The sequence below is a fragment of the Falco punctatus genome, assembly GCF_963210335.1.
Source record: "Falco punctatus genome assembly, chromosome: 16".
NCBI classification, from domain to species: Eukaryota; Metazoa; Chordata; class Aves; order Falconiformes; family Falconidae; genus Falco; species Falco punctatus.
The window spans coordinates 2,590,797-2,605,186 of record NC_137596.1 but is presented as its reverse complement, the minus strand read 5'-3'; the positions used below and the strand labels follow the sequence as shown (position 1 = coordinate 2,605,186).

The 14,390-nt window shown below is 55.4% G+C and overlaps 1 protein-coding gene across 8 annotated transcripts in view; it reads left to right on the top strand.

The window, feature by feature from the left end:
* KIRREL3 (kirre like nephrin family adhesion molecule 3) overlaps positions 1–14,390 on the top strand; it is a 340,228-nt gene that overhangs the window by 324,156 nt on the left and 1,682 nt on the right. For all 8 annotated transcript variants that reach the window (XM_080366564.1, XM_080366566.1, XM_080366568.1 and 5 more), the window contains 3 exons: positions 2,547–2,654; positions 6,595–6,704; positions 14,237–14,323. In XM_080366564.1, coding sequence (XP_080222690.1) covers positions 2,547–2,654; positions 6,595–6,704; positions 14,237–14,323 — 305 coding nt within the window. The remainder of the gene's footprint in view (positions 1–2,546; positions 2,655–6,594; positions 6,705–14,236; positions 14,324–14,390) is intronic.

The following is a 14,390-nucleotide window of genomic DNA, read 5'->3' as shown; positions in this document are numbered from 1 at the left end:
CTGGTTCCTGTCACTGCCCTTTTGCTGTTAGCTTTCTCTTCAGCCCAGGAGAGCCCCCGGCACTTCCCCCACCCCATTCCCTGCATGATTCTCCATCATCTTCACCACCATCACTACCTGCTTCTTGCTGAGTTCTGCATTGCGGATCCCGCTCCTCCAGTAAGCCAGTAAGCACTCCCAGGGACTCCAGGCTCCTGTCTTCTCACCCTTTTGCTCCACATTCCCCCGGGAGAGCTGAAAAAAAATCCCACAATGAGTTACCCCATTGGCAGGAGTGCTGCCTAGCAGGTGGCCTCAAGACATCCAGAGAAGAAAATCCCAGTTTCTTCCTGCTGGGGCTCAGCTGGTGTGCTGGAGGATGCTGGTTTCAGGATGAGCTCCTTGGTGCAGCCCGAACCAGCTCCAGCATCTGCGACCTGAGCTCCGGCTCGAGGCTGCGGGGCATGTGGGACTTGACTTTTCATTAGAGACCCCAGGGGAATTAGCGCGCTCGGCAGGTTTTGCGGTCTGCTCAGTGCCACATGAGTCACGTCACCGGTGGCCTAGCTTGGGTGACAAGTGACGCATCAAGGGACTAGCAAACCCCAGCAGAAAATGCATGAGGAAGCTGGAAACCGAAAAGCATCAGCATAAACCACTAACCGAATCGCTTGAAACAACAAGCTAAGCGGGGAAGATTAAAGGCTCTTTTTAGATCAAGCGTGAGTGGAAGAAGCTGAACTCAACCAGCACCTTTTTCTGATCACCCTGCAGTTCTCAGAGTAGGGCTCAGGACCGATGATGCCCCATGGCCACCGCTAAAGGGTAGCATGAAGTGGCTTTATAACGCCCCTGTGCCAGCTGGGATTAGATAACGGTGAAGAAACCCTTTGCTGACTACATGGGGAAGATGCTGATGGAATTATAACTCCCCCAGTCCCACCAGTAAGGATGTGTGCCCTTTAGGAAGGCTGAAAGGCACAGGCAGGATCTGTGATCCGAGGTCCAGGATGACATTTGCAGTCAAAACCAGCCAGTGGACAATGAGAAATGATTTCTTTATCACCCGGTCAAGTAGCACCCCTGAGGCTGCTGAGCTTTGCTTCACAGCTGGGTCACCCACGTGTCCCCGTGGTCCAGCAGCACTCATCCCCCAGCTGTGGGGACAAAGAGGAAAGAGGACCACCTCTCTGCATCCGTTTTTTCCCGAAGTTTATCCCATCCATTTGCAAGCCAGGGATCCAGAGGAGAAAACACATGTCGGAGGTGTCCAGGAAAGCGGTGAGGACACGCTCACCCAGCTTGGACAGGGTTACCCCTCTTTTGGCTCGCTGTGGCTTCACAAGAGCCTTTGGGGTGGCTAGGAAGAGCAGGAATGGGGACCTATAGGTATCTGCTGCTTTTGGGGAGAGAGTCTTGGGGATGCGGTTTATCATCCCAGCCAACATAATCAGTTTGTGGTACCCACGGCTTTGATGTCCTGCGAGCGGGAGTGCTGCCTGTCGCTGCCGGGCAATAACCCAGAGAGCAGGCACCGACCCAACTCTCGCCGTTAAGTAGGAGCTGTGCTCTGAGGGACTGGAGGAACTGAGCAGGGAGATAACAAGGCTCTTGGGCTGTAAATCTGACCCTCTCACCATAAATGTGATTTCGTATTCCGCCCTCCCCACACCTTGCAAGCTGCTGCCTGGATCTGCGCAAATATATCAGCTTTGCTGGCTGAGCCGTGGTCTGAAATCCCCGCCGGGAACCCAACTGCAAAGTTATTGTAGGCAGAAGGATGCAAGCACGTAACCCCTGCTCTGTGGCAGGCTCTGCTCCCCTGGGGCTGCCTCCCACAGCCCCCTGCCTACACATCCCCAGCCCCCCCCCCCCCCTCCCCCCCCCGCAGCCCTCGCCCACCACAGCCGCCTGGCCTCTGCTCATCCCCGGCAGGGGCCGTCCCTCCTGTCCCAGCCCTTGTAGCACCCTCAGGGCTTGGAGGAGCAAGGACAGAGTTGATAAGCCAAGGGAGAAGGCAGGCCACTGGGATATAAAACAGGCAGAGGCTGTGAATGATGGCCCTTGGGTTAATTCATCCACATATACTTAACAGCATCTGCTAAGACAGCTGAGCTACCGCCTCCGGCAGGTGGGCTCGGTGCCTGACTCCATCCCTCTGTTCCAGCTCCAACCTCTCTCCCATCCTGCCCTGGTGCCATTTCTCTTTCTTAATAGTATTAACACACCGTTTTCTTTTGCGCTTTTCATCCTGTAGAGAGATTCATTCATTAACCCGCAGGGCGCAGTTGTTAACCTGCTCTTCTGGCTCCCTCTTCTCTCCCTCCCAGGGGAAACTGAGGCACAGAGAGATGGGGGCTTGCACAGACTGCGGCACGCAGCAGCAGCCCACGCCGGTGTCACCCACGCAGGGACAAGGGAGCGGGGAAGGAGGTCCATTTGGCCCCAAAACCCTCCCCAGGCTCATCACCGAGCCGCTTTCCAGTCGCCAGGGGTGGGTCCCTTGGGGAAAAGCCACCTCCCTGACCTTCATCCCGGCTTCATGCTCCCTCTCTTTCCTCTTGCAGAGTCGGTGCCGATGGCGGTGATCATCGGAGTGGCCGTGGGGGCCGGCGTGGCGTTCCTGGTGTTGATGGCCACCATCGTCGCCTTCTGCTGCGCCCGCTCCCAGAGGAGTAAGTGTCTCCCCCGACCCCGCTGCATCCTTTCAGGCAGGGCTGGGGCTAAAACCTTGCTGAGGCAGGGAGGGGGGAGAAAATAGCGTGGGTCACAAAGAAATTAGAAGCTGCATTTACTGACATGGCACCGGCACAATCTGCTCCTCGTCTTGGTCTACCGAATGCTCAGCAAACGGCAGCCCCGTGGGAGGAGAGGATTTCGGAGCGCGTGGGAAAACGTGCCAGGGTAAACGCTGCTCCATGCTAGAGCATCCTAGGGGCAAAGGGATTGCAAAGGGACCTGCTCTTCCTCCCTGCCCTGGAGAAATCCTGAGCTCCCAGAGGGAGAAGCTTCCTCACCATGCCACGTCGGTGCTTAAAAACCCTCCTCCGTTTGCGCTCTGTTCGGCTTCTGTTCTCATTCCATTTTTCTCGACATAAAAACGCGTATTTCCTAGTGGGGAAAATACAGCCAGCTGAGGGGATTTACATGGAACATGTGGGTTTTGAAGCCTGGCCGTGGTGGGAATACAAGTTAAAGCGTCATTAGAGACACAGGTAGAGGAGGAGGAGGAGTAAACAGTGTGGCATCGTGTTGCCTCATTAAAAAAGACACCAGGAAATTAAAGGAGGATTGTTGACTAAATGAAAAGGCATCAAACCAGGAGAGAGAAGAGTGTGATTGTCTGGAGCATCCCAGGCCACGGGGGAGTAGAGGAGATACTCGACGGTGCTCCCAGCTTGGGAGACGGGTGGTAGGGATGCTGGGATGCCAAGCTCTGTGTGTGTGTGCCAGAAAACCCAGTTGTTTTTCTTTCCTTTTTATTTTCCCTCCTCTTGATCGTTTGCAAAGCAATCAGGCACCAGGCTCCTCCTGGATTTGGGTATTAACGCACGGCCTCCCATGGCAGAAATGTGTTTCATTTTAGGAGTGATAACGATGCTTCTCCCTGGTTTATCCTGTTTTTTCTGAACTCTTGCAGCCTTCATTAGCAAGTATTAATGAACTAAATGGAGGGCAGTCATTCATCTTGCTTTTTGGGGAAGGATTGCTGATGGACAGGACCCCATACCAGGCCAGTTTGACGTTGCAGAGACCATTCAGCAATGATGAACGACTTGAGCACCTGAAGAAAGCCAGGACCAAACCGTGTCACCGTGTCCACGGTCGGACGTAATCGGCCGTGCTTTCCCCACGCTGCATCACTCGGAGCCGGGGAGAGCATGTGCTTCATTATCTTCCTCTAATTTGATGTCACCAGATGGTGCAGGGTTCTTCACAGGACCTGGGATTTAACGCTAATGCCGTGACAACAGGTCGAAGATGTGGTGCACGTGCCGGCTTGGAGGGTCCCTCACAAGCTGGAAGCATGTAGGGGTTCGGCAGCTTTTTGGGGAAAAACCAGGGCTTGTCCTTCCAGGAGGGGACAACCCCACCCAAGTGTCTTGTGTGATTTATCCCTTGGATTCCCAGGAATCGGGAAGAAGAGGCGTTTTCCTCGCCAGGGCTGGGAGCGTGTGGATTGGGAAGAGGGTAGTGGGAAGAGGGAGGCAAGGCAGTGCTTGGGGTCCCTTTCCTCCGCTGCGTTTCCAGTGCTGTCCCACTTGGAAAGACTTTGGTGTCCTGTATGCAACGAGCTGCTGGGTCTGGGCATCTTCCCAGCGCGCTCGCTGCACCGCTGCTGTTCCTTGGCTCCTCCTGCAGTGCCATGCCCGGGGGAGAGGTCCTCAGCATCCCTGGACCAGAGCACAGCTCCCTGTGCTTCCCACAAGGCTTCTTTGCTACATCACTTTCGGATCAGAGCAAGCAAGTGGGAAGAGATCATCCAAGAGATCGGCAAAGATCCCTGCCCTGATCTCCCTGCCCTCCCCAAAGTGAAACAGGAGGAGGAATGGCTCAACTTTTTCTGGAGAGCCAGACCCAGCCGGGGATGCTGGCTTGGTAACAGATGCTTTGCTGGGTGCTTGGGCTGCCGCCCGTGAGGAGCGGGATGCTGTGGTGCCGACGAGGCAAATCCTGGGTGCAGGGAGCAGGGGGTGCTGGTGGCACCATTTGGTCCCCCATCACGTAGCTCTAAAAGCCACTTGGAGCTGCCAAAACAAGGTCCCCCCCTGGTTTTCGGGGGGGAGCAGCAGCAGCTAAACCAGCCCCCGAGCGATAGTCGGTGCAAAACCCTGCAGGGGAGGGCTTGGCTGTCCCAGGGCAAAGGGCTTTTATCCCTGTTTTGCAGGTGCTAATGCAAACTGGATGCTGTGACCCATATCTCCAGCAGCAGGTGAGCATTAGGAAGGTAGAAACAGCGGGCTGAAAGGTGAGGAAAGGACTTTCATCACGGTTAGCGGTGTGAAATCAAAAGAGGTTTTCCAGAGATCAGCTCAGGAGGGGTAGGACCAGCAGAGCACTTTGGTATCAGGAGAGGGACTCATTTCCTACCAGGATGGCTACAGATGCCTCTCCCAAGACAAACCAGAGCGGTGTTACATCATTTAAAACAACAGCCTGCAAACAAAAACCTGCCGGCAGGCTGTGGGGATGGCTCCCGGCGGAGGGGACAAGGTGACCCCGCAGTAACTCCGGAGAAGACACCTCCTCCTCATGGCTACAACCAGCCACCAGCCATTGACTAATGGGGACGGCAATTCCTGGCCTTGCTTTGGAGAGATGCAGCAAAAAAATGCGCTGGGTGCAGCTGGAAAAGAAAAAACAAACAAACAAACAAACCAGACTTTACTGCACATCTGTTGTTGTACCTTCGGTGACTTAACGGCCCAGAGTTATTTAAGGGGGAACACTCCTGGGAGAGGATGTGCAAGACAGTAATTAGCTTCCCTGTGTGATTAAAGACGGAGGTTCCAGCACCAGGAACATGGTCCCAGCAGGAAAAAAAAAAAAAAACAACAAAAAAAACCAGTGGCAACTTCACAGTGAAACCCTTTGCCTTGCCCCCGAGGCTTGGACACGTCTGTGGGTGACAGCAGGGCGGCAGGGATCAGGCATGGGAGGCTGAGATAGATGAATTTGAGGATGGAGCTTCACACCGGCCTCGGTTACCTGATTCCGTTTGGTTTACAGATGAAATGCCCAGCTCCTCCTGCGTGGGGTCCAGCCCATGCTGGTGCCATCCTGGCCTGGCAGGGGCTGCTGGTTCCTGCAGCTGGAGGTGGAGCGGCTGAACCCAGCGGTCCAGGGCGGTTTCGGGTCCGCAAGGGTCCTGGGAGGTTGGAGCCACGTCGTTGGCTGGAGCCCAGCTTCAAAGCTGTGAGATGTTTAGATCCGGCTGTTCAGATTTGCATCCATCTCTGCTTTTCATCTTGGCTGTTTCTGCTCCTGCTGCTCGGAGTCTTTGGTTTAATTTTGCTAAAATGATTTCTTCAAAGCACACCTGACACCTTCAGGGGAGGCAGAGAGTCTCTCCAGAAATGTTTCTCTCTGCCCTGCGTGAAAACAGGCTGCCTGGAGCAGCAGCCAGGGATGATCCGGTTGTTCCCGCAGCCCTGGCTCTGTCTTTGTGCATTTCTTGGCCTTTTCCATATGTACCTTCACCCCAAACCTAGGGAAGGCTTTTCTCAGGGGCTTCCCGGTGCCAGGGGGAGAGCTGGTGCATCCCTCAGGAGCGGTATTCCACGTGCTCCCTGAGCATCATCCATGGTCTGGACAAAGAGCCCCCCACCTGCCTGAGCAGTTCTGCTGCGGCCAGCCCCCGTCAGTAGCACCAGGAGTACGGCAGGGGCTGCCCAAGCTCCCAAAGGAATTAAACCAGAAATCTGAGCTCCCCAGAGGTGAAGGTTTCACGTGCCTGTGCCTTATGGCCATGCCAGGAGTGCTCCCGCAATTCCCAGCTGGGCTTGCTGAGCTGGGGTGAGTTTTCCAGACGTCCTCAGCAATCCGTCGGGTCCCTGAGGATGCTCCGCCATCGCCTTGGACTAACCCCCCTTCTCCTTCTCGCTCTTTGCCCAGATCTCAAAGGTGTGGTTTCTGCCAAGAACGATATCCGCGTGGAGATCGTGCACAAGGAGCCGGCCTCGGGCAGGGAGGCGGAGGAGCACCCGACCATCAAGCAGCTGATGGTAAGGATTTACTACTTCTCCCCGTAAGCCGTTACTCCATGTAAGTGTTTGACGGCAACGAGTCCAGGCACATGTAGTTCAGCACCGTAATCCCCACTCAAGGCAACGATGCTCTTCCAGAAATCTTGCTCTTGAGATACACGTTCTCCTGCCATAAAAGCTCCTGGAGTGAAACTTTGCTAATGAGGAGGGAGAACCGGGAGAGGTTTATTGCAGTAGCCCAGCCGCCCGCCAGGCTAATGGCAAAACAAATTTGCCACCTCGCGTGGGGAGAGAGCTGCAGACTGCAGGTAGATACGCCATAGGGGAGCACGCTGTAATAATGAGCTAATTAGCCAGCGGGAGCTGCGCTCTCCGGGACACACTTGGGAGGGTCATACGTGCAAAAATAACGCAGGTGCACGCAGTTGGGTGCGGATTGCTAACGCTGGGGGTGTGGGGGCAGCCTGGACCTGGCTCGGCAATAACCCCCGAGGTGTCACCAAGGCCACTGCCCTTGCCTGAGGGGACCAAGAGCCACAGGCAGGGCAAGAGGCTGATGATGGAGATCCCAGGAAATTCCCCCTCAGCCCACCGCATCCTTGCAGCCCGGCCACAGGCTGCTCCCCTCGCTGGTGTCGCCGCTGTTCTCCGCCTCTCAGCCCCAGTTTGCTTTTGCATTCGCTTGCTGGTGGCGTGGGTGACAAATAGAAGCCAAGCAAATGGCAAAGGAAAGGAAAGGGAGGAAGGACTGAAGAGGCTAGAGGCAGCTTTCTAAGCTGCTGGGTGGGGTTTTGCCTGCCCTGACCCTCCGTTTTTTGGGCAGCACTTGCAAGCATCAGTATGCCCCGCTTGCAAAAGCTGCTCGATGAATTACCGGCGGAAAGGCAAGGCTGAGCATCGTAGGGTGGGCAGAATTGATGCTTGCCAGTGCACATTTACAGCAAGGGACCCTCGAGATGAGAAGGCAGGAGGAGATGGAGATCTGGCACATTATCCCAGCACCGCTGAGGTTGCTGTGCAAGAAGAGTTCCCGGTTTTGCCCTGCAGAGTCTGTAAATCCACAGCGGGATTTTGCAAGGCTTCACTCAGTGAAAGGACAGAGGCAGCTGGGATTCTGGTTTGGAGCCATATGCTGAGATGAAGGGAACCAGGAGCTTCCTCTCCGTAGGATCCTGTACCTCCATCTGTACAGACAGCGATCAACAGCACCAAGCCCAGATCCAGCTCCCAAAGAGGGGCCGGGATCAGCCCGAATCCCACTCAAGCCCTTAACCACCGAGCTGGAAGCCCGCCCCGAGCCTCAGCAGATGGGACCTACGGGGAACATTCATCACCGATGAATAAACGATGAAGAGGATGGTTGTGGGAGGTGAGGCCCAGGATCTTGTAAGACATCACGGGGACTTGCTCAGGTTATTTGCCGGAGCCAGAAGGTGATTATTTCACATCCGCGTGTGCCCTTGATGAGGCTGGTACCAGAGCAGCGCAGAGCTCTGCTGGGCACATCTCAGTAAGGATGCTGGCAGGATGGAAATGGTGCAGAAAAAAATGGCAATATTTATTTGATAGCTGGAGAAAAAAATGCCTTACGGGGAGAGGTTTATAGAACTCATGTGTTTTAGCTTATCAGCAAGACTGCTGAGAGGTGGTTTGGTTGGAGCACAGTATAGAGGGGCTATTTAAGTAAATTTAAGTATTTTAAGTAGGGTAGGCAAAGACGAGCACTTTTGGATACAGCACAACAGAGTGTTGCAGCCTGGCTGCTGGACTCTGGTCCCCAGAAGGTGATTTTCCCCCTCTCCTGGCCAAATCCAGGTGCTTTTCCTGAAGATACATCAGTTGGAAATCACGTTATTGGATCAGCACTGCTCGAGAGGTTGGAAGAGATGGTGCATGGTCTCTGCCCCTGATGCTGGGCAGACTGGGTGCTGCCTGGGACATCCTACCTGGCAGGGAGAAGACATCTAAGCCCTCTCCCCTGCCTGAACCGGAGCCTCCCCATCCTCATCTGCCCTTGGCAAGGGTATTCCCAGTAAATACTTCCCAGTTTCTTCTCCCCTTGGAGGCCCCGGGGACCCCCGCTCTCCCTCATCCTCCTCCTTGCTGTTCCCAACAGCCAGTGTGAGCATCTTCCTCTGGCCATTCAAGACCCAAGCTTTGGATGCTAAACAGATTCCTAATAAGAGACTCTTTTGTCAATGAAATGATGGAACAAGTTTAAAAAACTCATCCTTGCTAGTGAGCACTGATGCGACCTCCCCAGCAGGAGCAGGGGGCAACGCACAGCACCCCTCGCTTGCTCCCTACCCCCCGCCAGGACTCTCCTGCTCTCCCTCCTCCCCGTACCGGCGTTATTTCCAGCTTTTATTTTCCAGCTTTTATTGCAGCTTCTTCACCTGCCTTGCCTAAGCTTCTGGTGATCCTTCCAGCCCGGGCTCAATCTCGACGGTGTCCTCTGGAATGATCCCCTTGCCCTCAGCAATGTTCATAACACCTTGCAGTTTTAATATCAACTGCAAATTTCATTAACATGCTGGGTGCTCGCACGGAGAAATCATTAATGCAGATGTTAACGAAAAGCAGGCCACGCTTGCAAACAGCTCCCCTCTGCTCCACATCTTGCTGTGATGCTTTCGGGTCAGCCTTTCCCCTCTGCATCCCAGACCCTCGGCCAAGCCCCCACGGTCCAGCACGGCTCGACCTGCTCCTGCCAGGCTCCAGGAATGAAGATCCACCCTCGGCACCGCGGATGGAGCCGTTGCTCCTCGGTTTCCCACCGTGTCTCTGCTCTGCCGGAGTATTTCTGGCTGCAGAGTGCCAGCACGACTCTTCTCCCCCCGCCGCCCCCTCCCCAAATGCTATTGCATTTGTTATTCTCCAGCCATCTGTGACCTCCGCAGCTCTCCGTGCTTTTCACAAATAATTATTCATGCATCTATAAATTCATTAACACCTTAGGATACACGTCATGCTGTCTGATTTGCATATGTTCACATTGTCTCAGTGCCGTCTCCCCCCCCCCCCAGTCCTCCATTAGCTGTTCCACCAGGCACTGCCTACGGGCAGGGGAAAGGCTGCCAGCCCGCAGGGCCAGAAAGCGAACAGCAGCCGGTGGCTGGAGGCAAAAGAGCCACTGGAAGGGTCTCATTCTGGAAAGAAATAAATCACAACAGCAGCTTTCTCTCTCCTGCCAGGGTGCATTGCATCGGCACGCCAATTCGGCTGCACCTGGTCTGTGATCAGGAGGTTGAGGAGCATCACCAGCTCCGACGTGGCATAACCTCCCCTGGTACCCTGGCTGGGTTGTATTCCCGGCTGAACGGGATCCGTGCCTCAGGTTCCTTATCTGTGAAATGGGGCTGATGATCCTAAAGGAGCCATCCTCGCTATTAGGAGCAATCCTGACAGACGATCCCAAAGTGACCAGCAGGCGAGAGCATCCCAAGCCGAAGGGTCCAGTGTGGCCGCACAGACCCAGGCATCGCCTTTGAGTTATATTTGGGGTGGAACAATCAGAACAACCCATCCAGCAGACAGGTTGGTGATCTTTTCCTGGCTCACCTTTCCTGTCCCTATCTTGAAACCCGTTCCTCTGCTCCAAGGGATGTTCCCAGTTTGCTCACAGCCCGCAGATCGACACCGGACACATTTTCCACTCAGGAGCACAGCTTGGATCCCCACGGAAGAGGAAAAACCCAAAAAGCAGAGGTGAAATTCAGGGCGAGGCTCGTTTCTACCTACAGCCCAGCTGTCACAGCACCATTTTCTCTGCCTTTCCCCCCGAGCAGTGCTCCAAGTGCCAGCAGCCAGTGCCGCTGCAGCCCTGTGAGGCACCAGCCACCCCTGAGCTGGAGGTGCAGGCTGATCTCCACTACCCCAGGGACACTTACCCTGTGCCAGGTCTGGATCAGAGCCCAGTGGCACCTCCATGACATCCATCCTGGCCCGAGAGGCTCCAGACATGTCCCTCCTGCACAGCCACCACCTTCCAGAAGCCCCTGGCAGGGTACCGGCGTGGGCACAGCACCAGCCAGCATGCCCATGCTTCCTCCAGCCAGGAGATGAAGACCACATAAAAAAATCAGTGTGAAAATGTTGGTGACCTTCACGGCTCTGGCTTTGTGGGGTGATGGTGGAGCTGGAATCCGAAGGCAGGTAACACCTTTAGGGGTGCTGGGGTGCATCGAGCCGGGCGCTGTGCGAGCACGGAGAAGCTGGCATCCACCACAGCAAGCTCACAAGAAAGGAAGAAGGATGCGAGAAGGATGGCAGGACATCCCGGAGAAAGGAGGAAGGACGCGAGAAGGATGGCAGGACAACCCACAGGCTGGCTGGCATCACGCCACCGCCACCTTTGCCCATCCAAAAGCAACATCTGGGGGGAGTAGGGGGGGACAGGGTGATGCAGCTTCTCTGGGGGGCACAGGGGTGGGCAGCATGGGGGTGGGTGGGCGCTTGCATCGCTAGGCTGGCATTTGAAGGTGATAAACCCTCAGCTGGCTGGGAAATCCCAGCAGGTTTTTTTTATTATTTGTGTGCTTGTTTCCTCGCCGGCAGCTGGTCCCCGCTGGGAGCAGAGGATGCCACCATCTTGGGAATCTATTAAACAACATCCCTCGCCCCTGGTAGGGTTTGACCCACAGGAGTTTCAAAGTGCTGCTGAGTGGCAGCCAATTACCCAACAAGCGGGAAACATTATCGTTAAACAAGGGATGAGGTGGGGGGAGGCACCTCGCCTGGGGTGAGGGGCTCGCCCTCCAGCCTGCCAGGTCTGGATGGATGCTCGGGGACCAGGACAGGCACTCTGGAGGGGGCAGCGTTTTAAAAAACATATTGTCTCGGCTAACGAAAGCCAAGAATTTAATATCTGGTCTGCGGGATGTGACATCCCAGCTGAAAGCGGCTTCATTTGGCCGCGTTAAATGAGGGAGCGCTCCAGCGGGCAGAGGGTTAGGAGGCACAGCGCCGGAGCTGGCCACTGTTTTCGTAATTTAAGTGCCATTTCCCTGCCTGGAGTGACCTTGAGAAGTCACTCTGCTTTGCAGGGATGCGCTGCCCCGGTGGATGGAGCCAGCTCAGCAAAGCCAATGTGATGCTTCATCCTGTCAAGGGGCTCACTGCCTTTTGCAGTGGGGGAAACTGAGGCAAGAAGTGGTGGCGGTCAGGGATACGGTTCATCGCATCCCTTAGCCACACTGATCCAGGAGGGACCAGTGAGGTTTGGACGTGGGGAACTTTGAACGTGAGGCTTTGAACGTGGGGATGGCTTTACGCCACGCTGCCCAACTGTGCGCACCGGTCTCGCCGTGGCAAAGGCTGCTGGCACCTGGCAGTTGCCAAGCGGGATTAAGTCCTGGAATGACATTCCCAGGATCAGGCCGTGCGCTTGGATTCAGCGGGGCTGGCAGGAGGGGGAATGGTGGGCACGTGGCTCCAACAGGCGGCTTTATCGCCGGCCATCTGCATGGCAGCAACGCGGCCGAGGGACCAAAGCATATTGGTGCTGTAGCCCAGCTGGAAAAATCCATGGCTCCGGAAAAAACAGGCTGGAGCATCCCGTGCCAGCATCCGCAAGCACGCTGGTGGCTTGTGGCTGTGCCCTGGACATTTCTGGTCTCTTTTTTTTCATCTATTTCCCTCTCCCCTCAGCTCAGCTCCCCCACTGCCTCTGCATTCATAAAGCTCGTTAATATCGGTAATAGAGTTAACTAACTTTCCTTGGCTCGCTGGTGTTTACCCAGCGATGGCAAAGAGAGGAAGGCAAGCTAACGAGCATCCCGCCGCCCACTAATTAACGCCGTGAGATTGCATCGGGGCTAAAGCCACCACGCAAACTTTAATAAAGGTGGCGTTAATGACCGGCTGCTGTAATGTGGGAATTGGAAGCGGAGGGATGCGATGGAGGGATGCGATGGCGCTTTATGGACCGCGCGCGTGGCTTGCGCAGGGGCTCGGTGCCCTCTGACGGCGCAGGGGCTCACTGCACCCCCCCAAATCCAGGGGGAATTGTAGGAATTGGGGACCCCCACGGGGCTTGGGGAGCATCCCGGTGCCTGGATTGTGCCAGCCATCCTCAAAGAGGCCACATGAAATGGTTTAAAATACCTCGTCAAAGCCGACGTTTAATCCCAGGGAGGTCGCGCCGCCAGCAGGGCTGGGACTTTGGTTCTCACCGGCTCGTCTCCCCCCTCCATCGCCCACGCCGAGGAGCAGCCACGGCCGAGGAGAACTGGTTTCGCCTTTTCTTTCTGAGCCAGGACCTGTAAAACCTTTGCGATGGGTTTCCTGCATGCCCATCCCGTGCCAGTGCAGTGACACTTCAGGGTGTCACCGTGGCTGGCCGGCAGAATAAAAATAACCCCCCCCACCCCTCCGCTCTTCCCTGCACCGAATTTAATCCTCGGTGACACTTCGATTTACCCTGGTAAATCAAGGGCTCTTCCAGGCACTTTTTTCTTCCCTAGGAAAACTCAGGTACTTTAATTTATTGCATTTAATAGACGTATCAAAGGCTTGCAGGAGATGAACAGAAAGTGCTGCAGGGCGAATTTCCACAACCACTTACCATTGGAAAAAGGAGAAATTGGGCAATAAAAAGGGATTTGGGGGCTTATTTGGGGCCGTGACCGGGGCAGCTGCGATGCCAGCACCAGGGCACAGCACCCAGGCTGGCTGTGCGCAGTCAATAGCGGAGAAGATAAAAAAAGGCAGCTGAGAAATTGGTTCATATTATGCTTCTGCACAGCCTTGCCTTGCTGAAGGAAGGGTAATTAAAGCCAGGGTCTAATTAATGTGTCTTTCTCCCCCTCCCCACCGCCACCAAACGTGGTCAGCCTTCAAAGGAAGGCGAAGGCGGCACGTCGGGGTGGCAGCATCCACCTCCGGGGGTCTGCGAAGGAGCAGTGGGAGCAAAATTTAAGTCAAATCAAACCAAAAGGAGCTTCTCCAGCCCGTCCATCCCCTCCTGATCCCCAAGCCCCTGGGGTGGGCAAAGCCTCCAAGGCTCAAAGCTTTTGCGACAAGCCAGTATCACGGGGAGGGGGTAGAAAATAAAATTGAGGCTTTCACGTTAATTACAGTATTGTGGCAACGCCAGAACCGAGCTCAGATTTTTGAGATGTTAGTGGCCAAGTTCAGCTGAGGAGGAAAGGATGAAAAGAAAGGGGAAAAAAATGGGAGGGGGAAAAAAAAGGTGATTTGGGGGGTTTGTTCTGGGCAGGTGGGGTGCAGCCCCAACACTCACCACGGTGGATGTAAATAATTCATTTTCCACATTATCCCAGCCTTTTTAGTCCTAAAAAGAGGCGGGGGGGGGGGGGGGGGGGGGGGGGGGGGGAGGAAACAACATAAAAACAACATAAAAAATAACCCAGGGAATTGGATGGCTTTGCTGCCCTCCAACACTGCCCCACTGGGGTGTCCCTGGGCAAATCCTTTAATTCGACGTGGGGCTGGTGGCAGGCGTGGGGCTCACCCCACGTGGCGTGGGGCCAGGCAGCCCCCGGCTGGGGGGGCAGTGGGTGCTGACACCCACCTGCATCCTTTCCTAGATGGACCGGGGGGAGTTTCAGCAGGACTCGGTGCTGAAGCAGCTCGAGGTGCTCAAGGAGGAGGAGAAGGAGTTTCAAAACCTGAAGGTGAGCCAGACCCTGGGGACACGGCCCCCTTCGTCCCCAGCCCCACGAAGAGATGTGGCTTAACCAC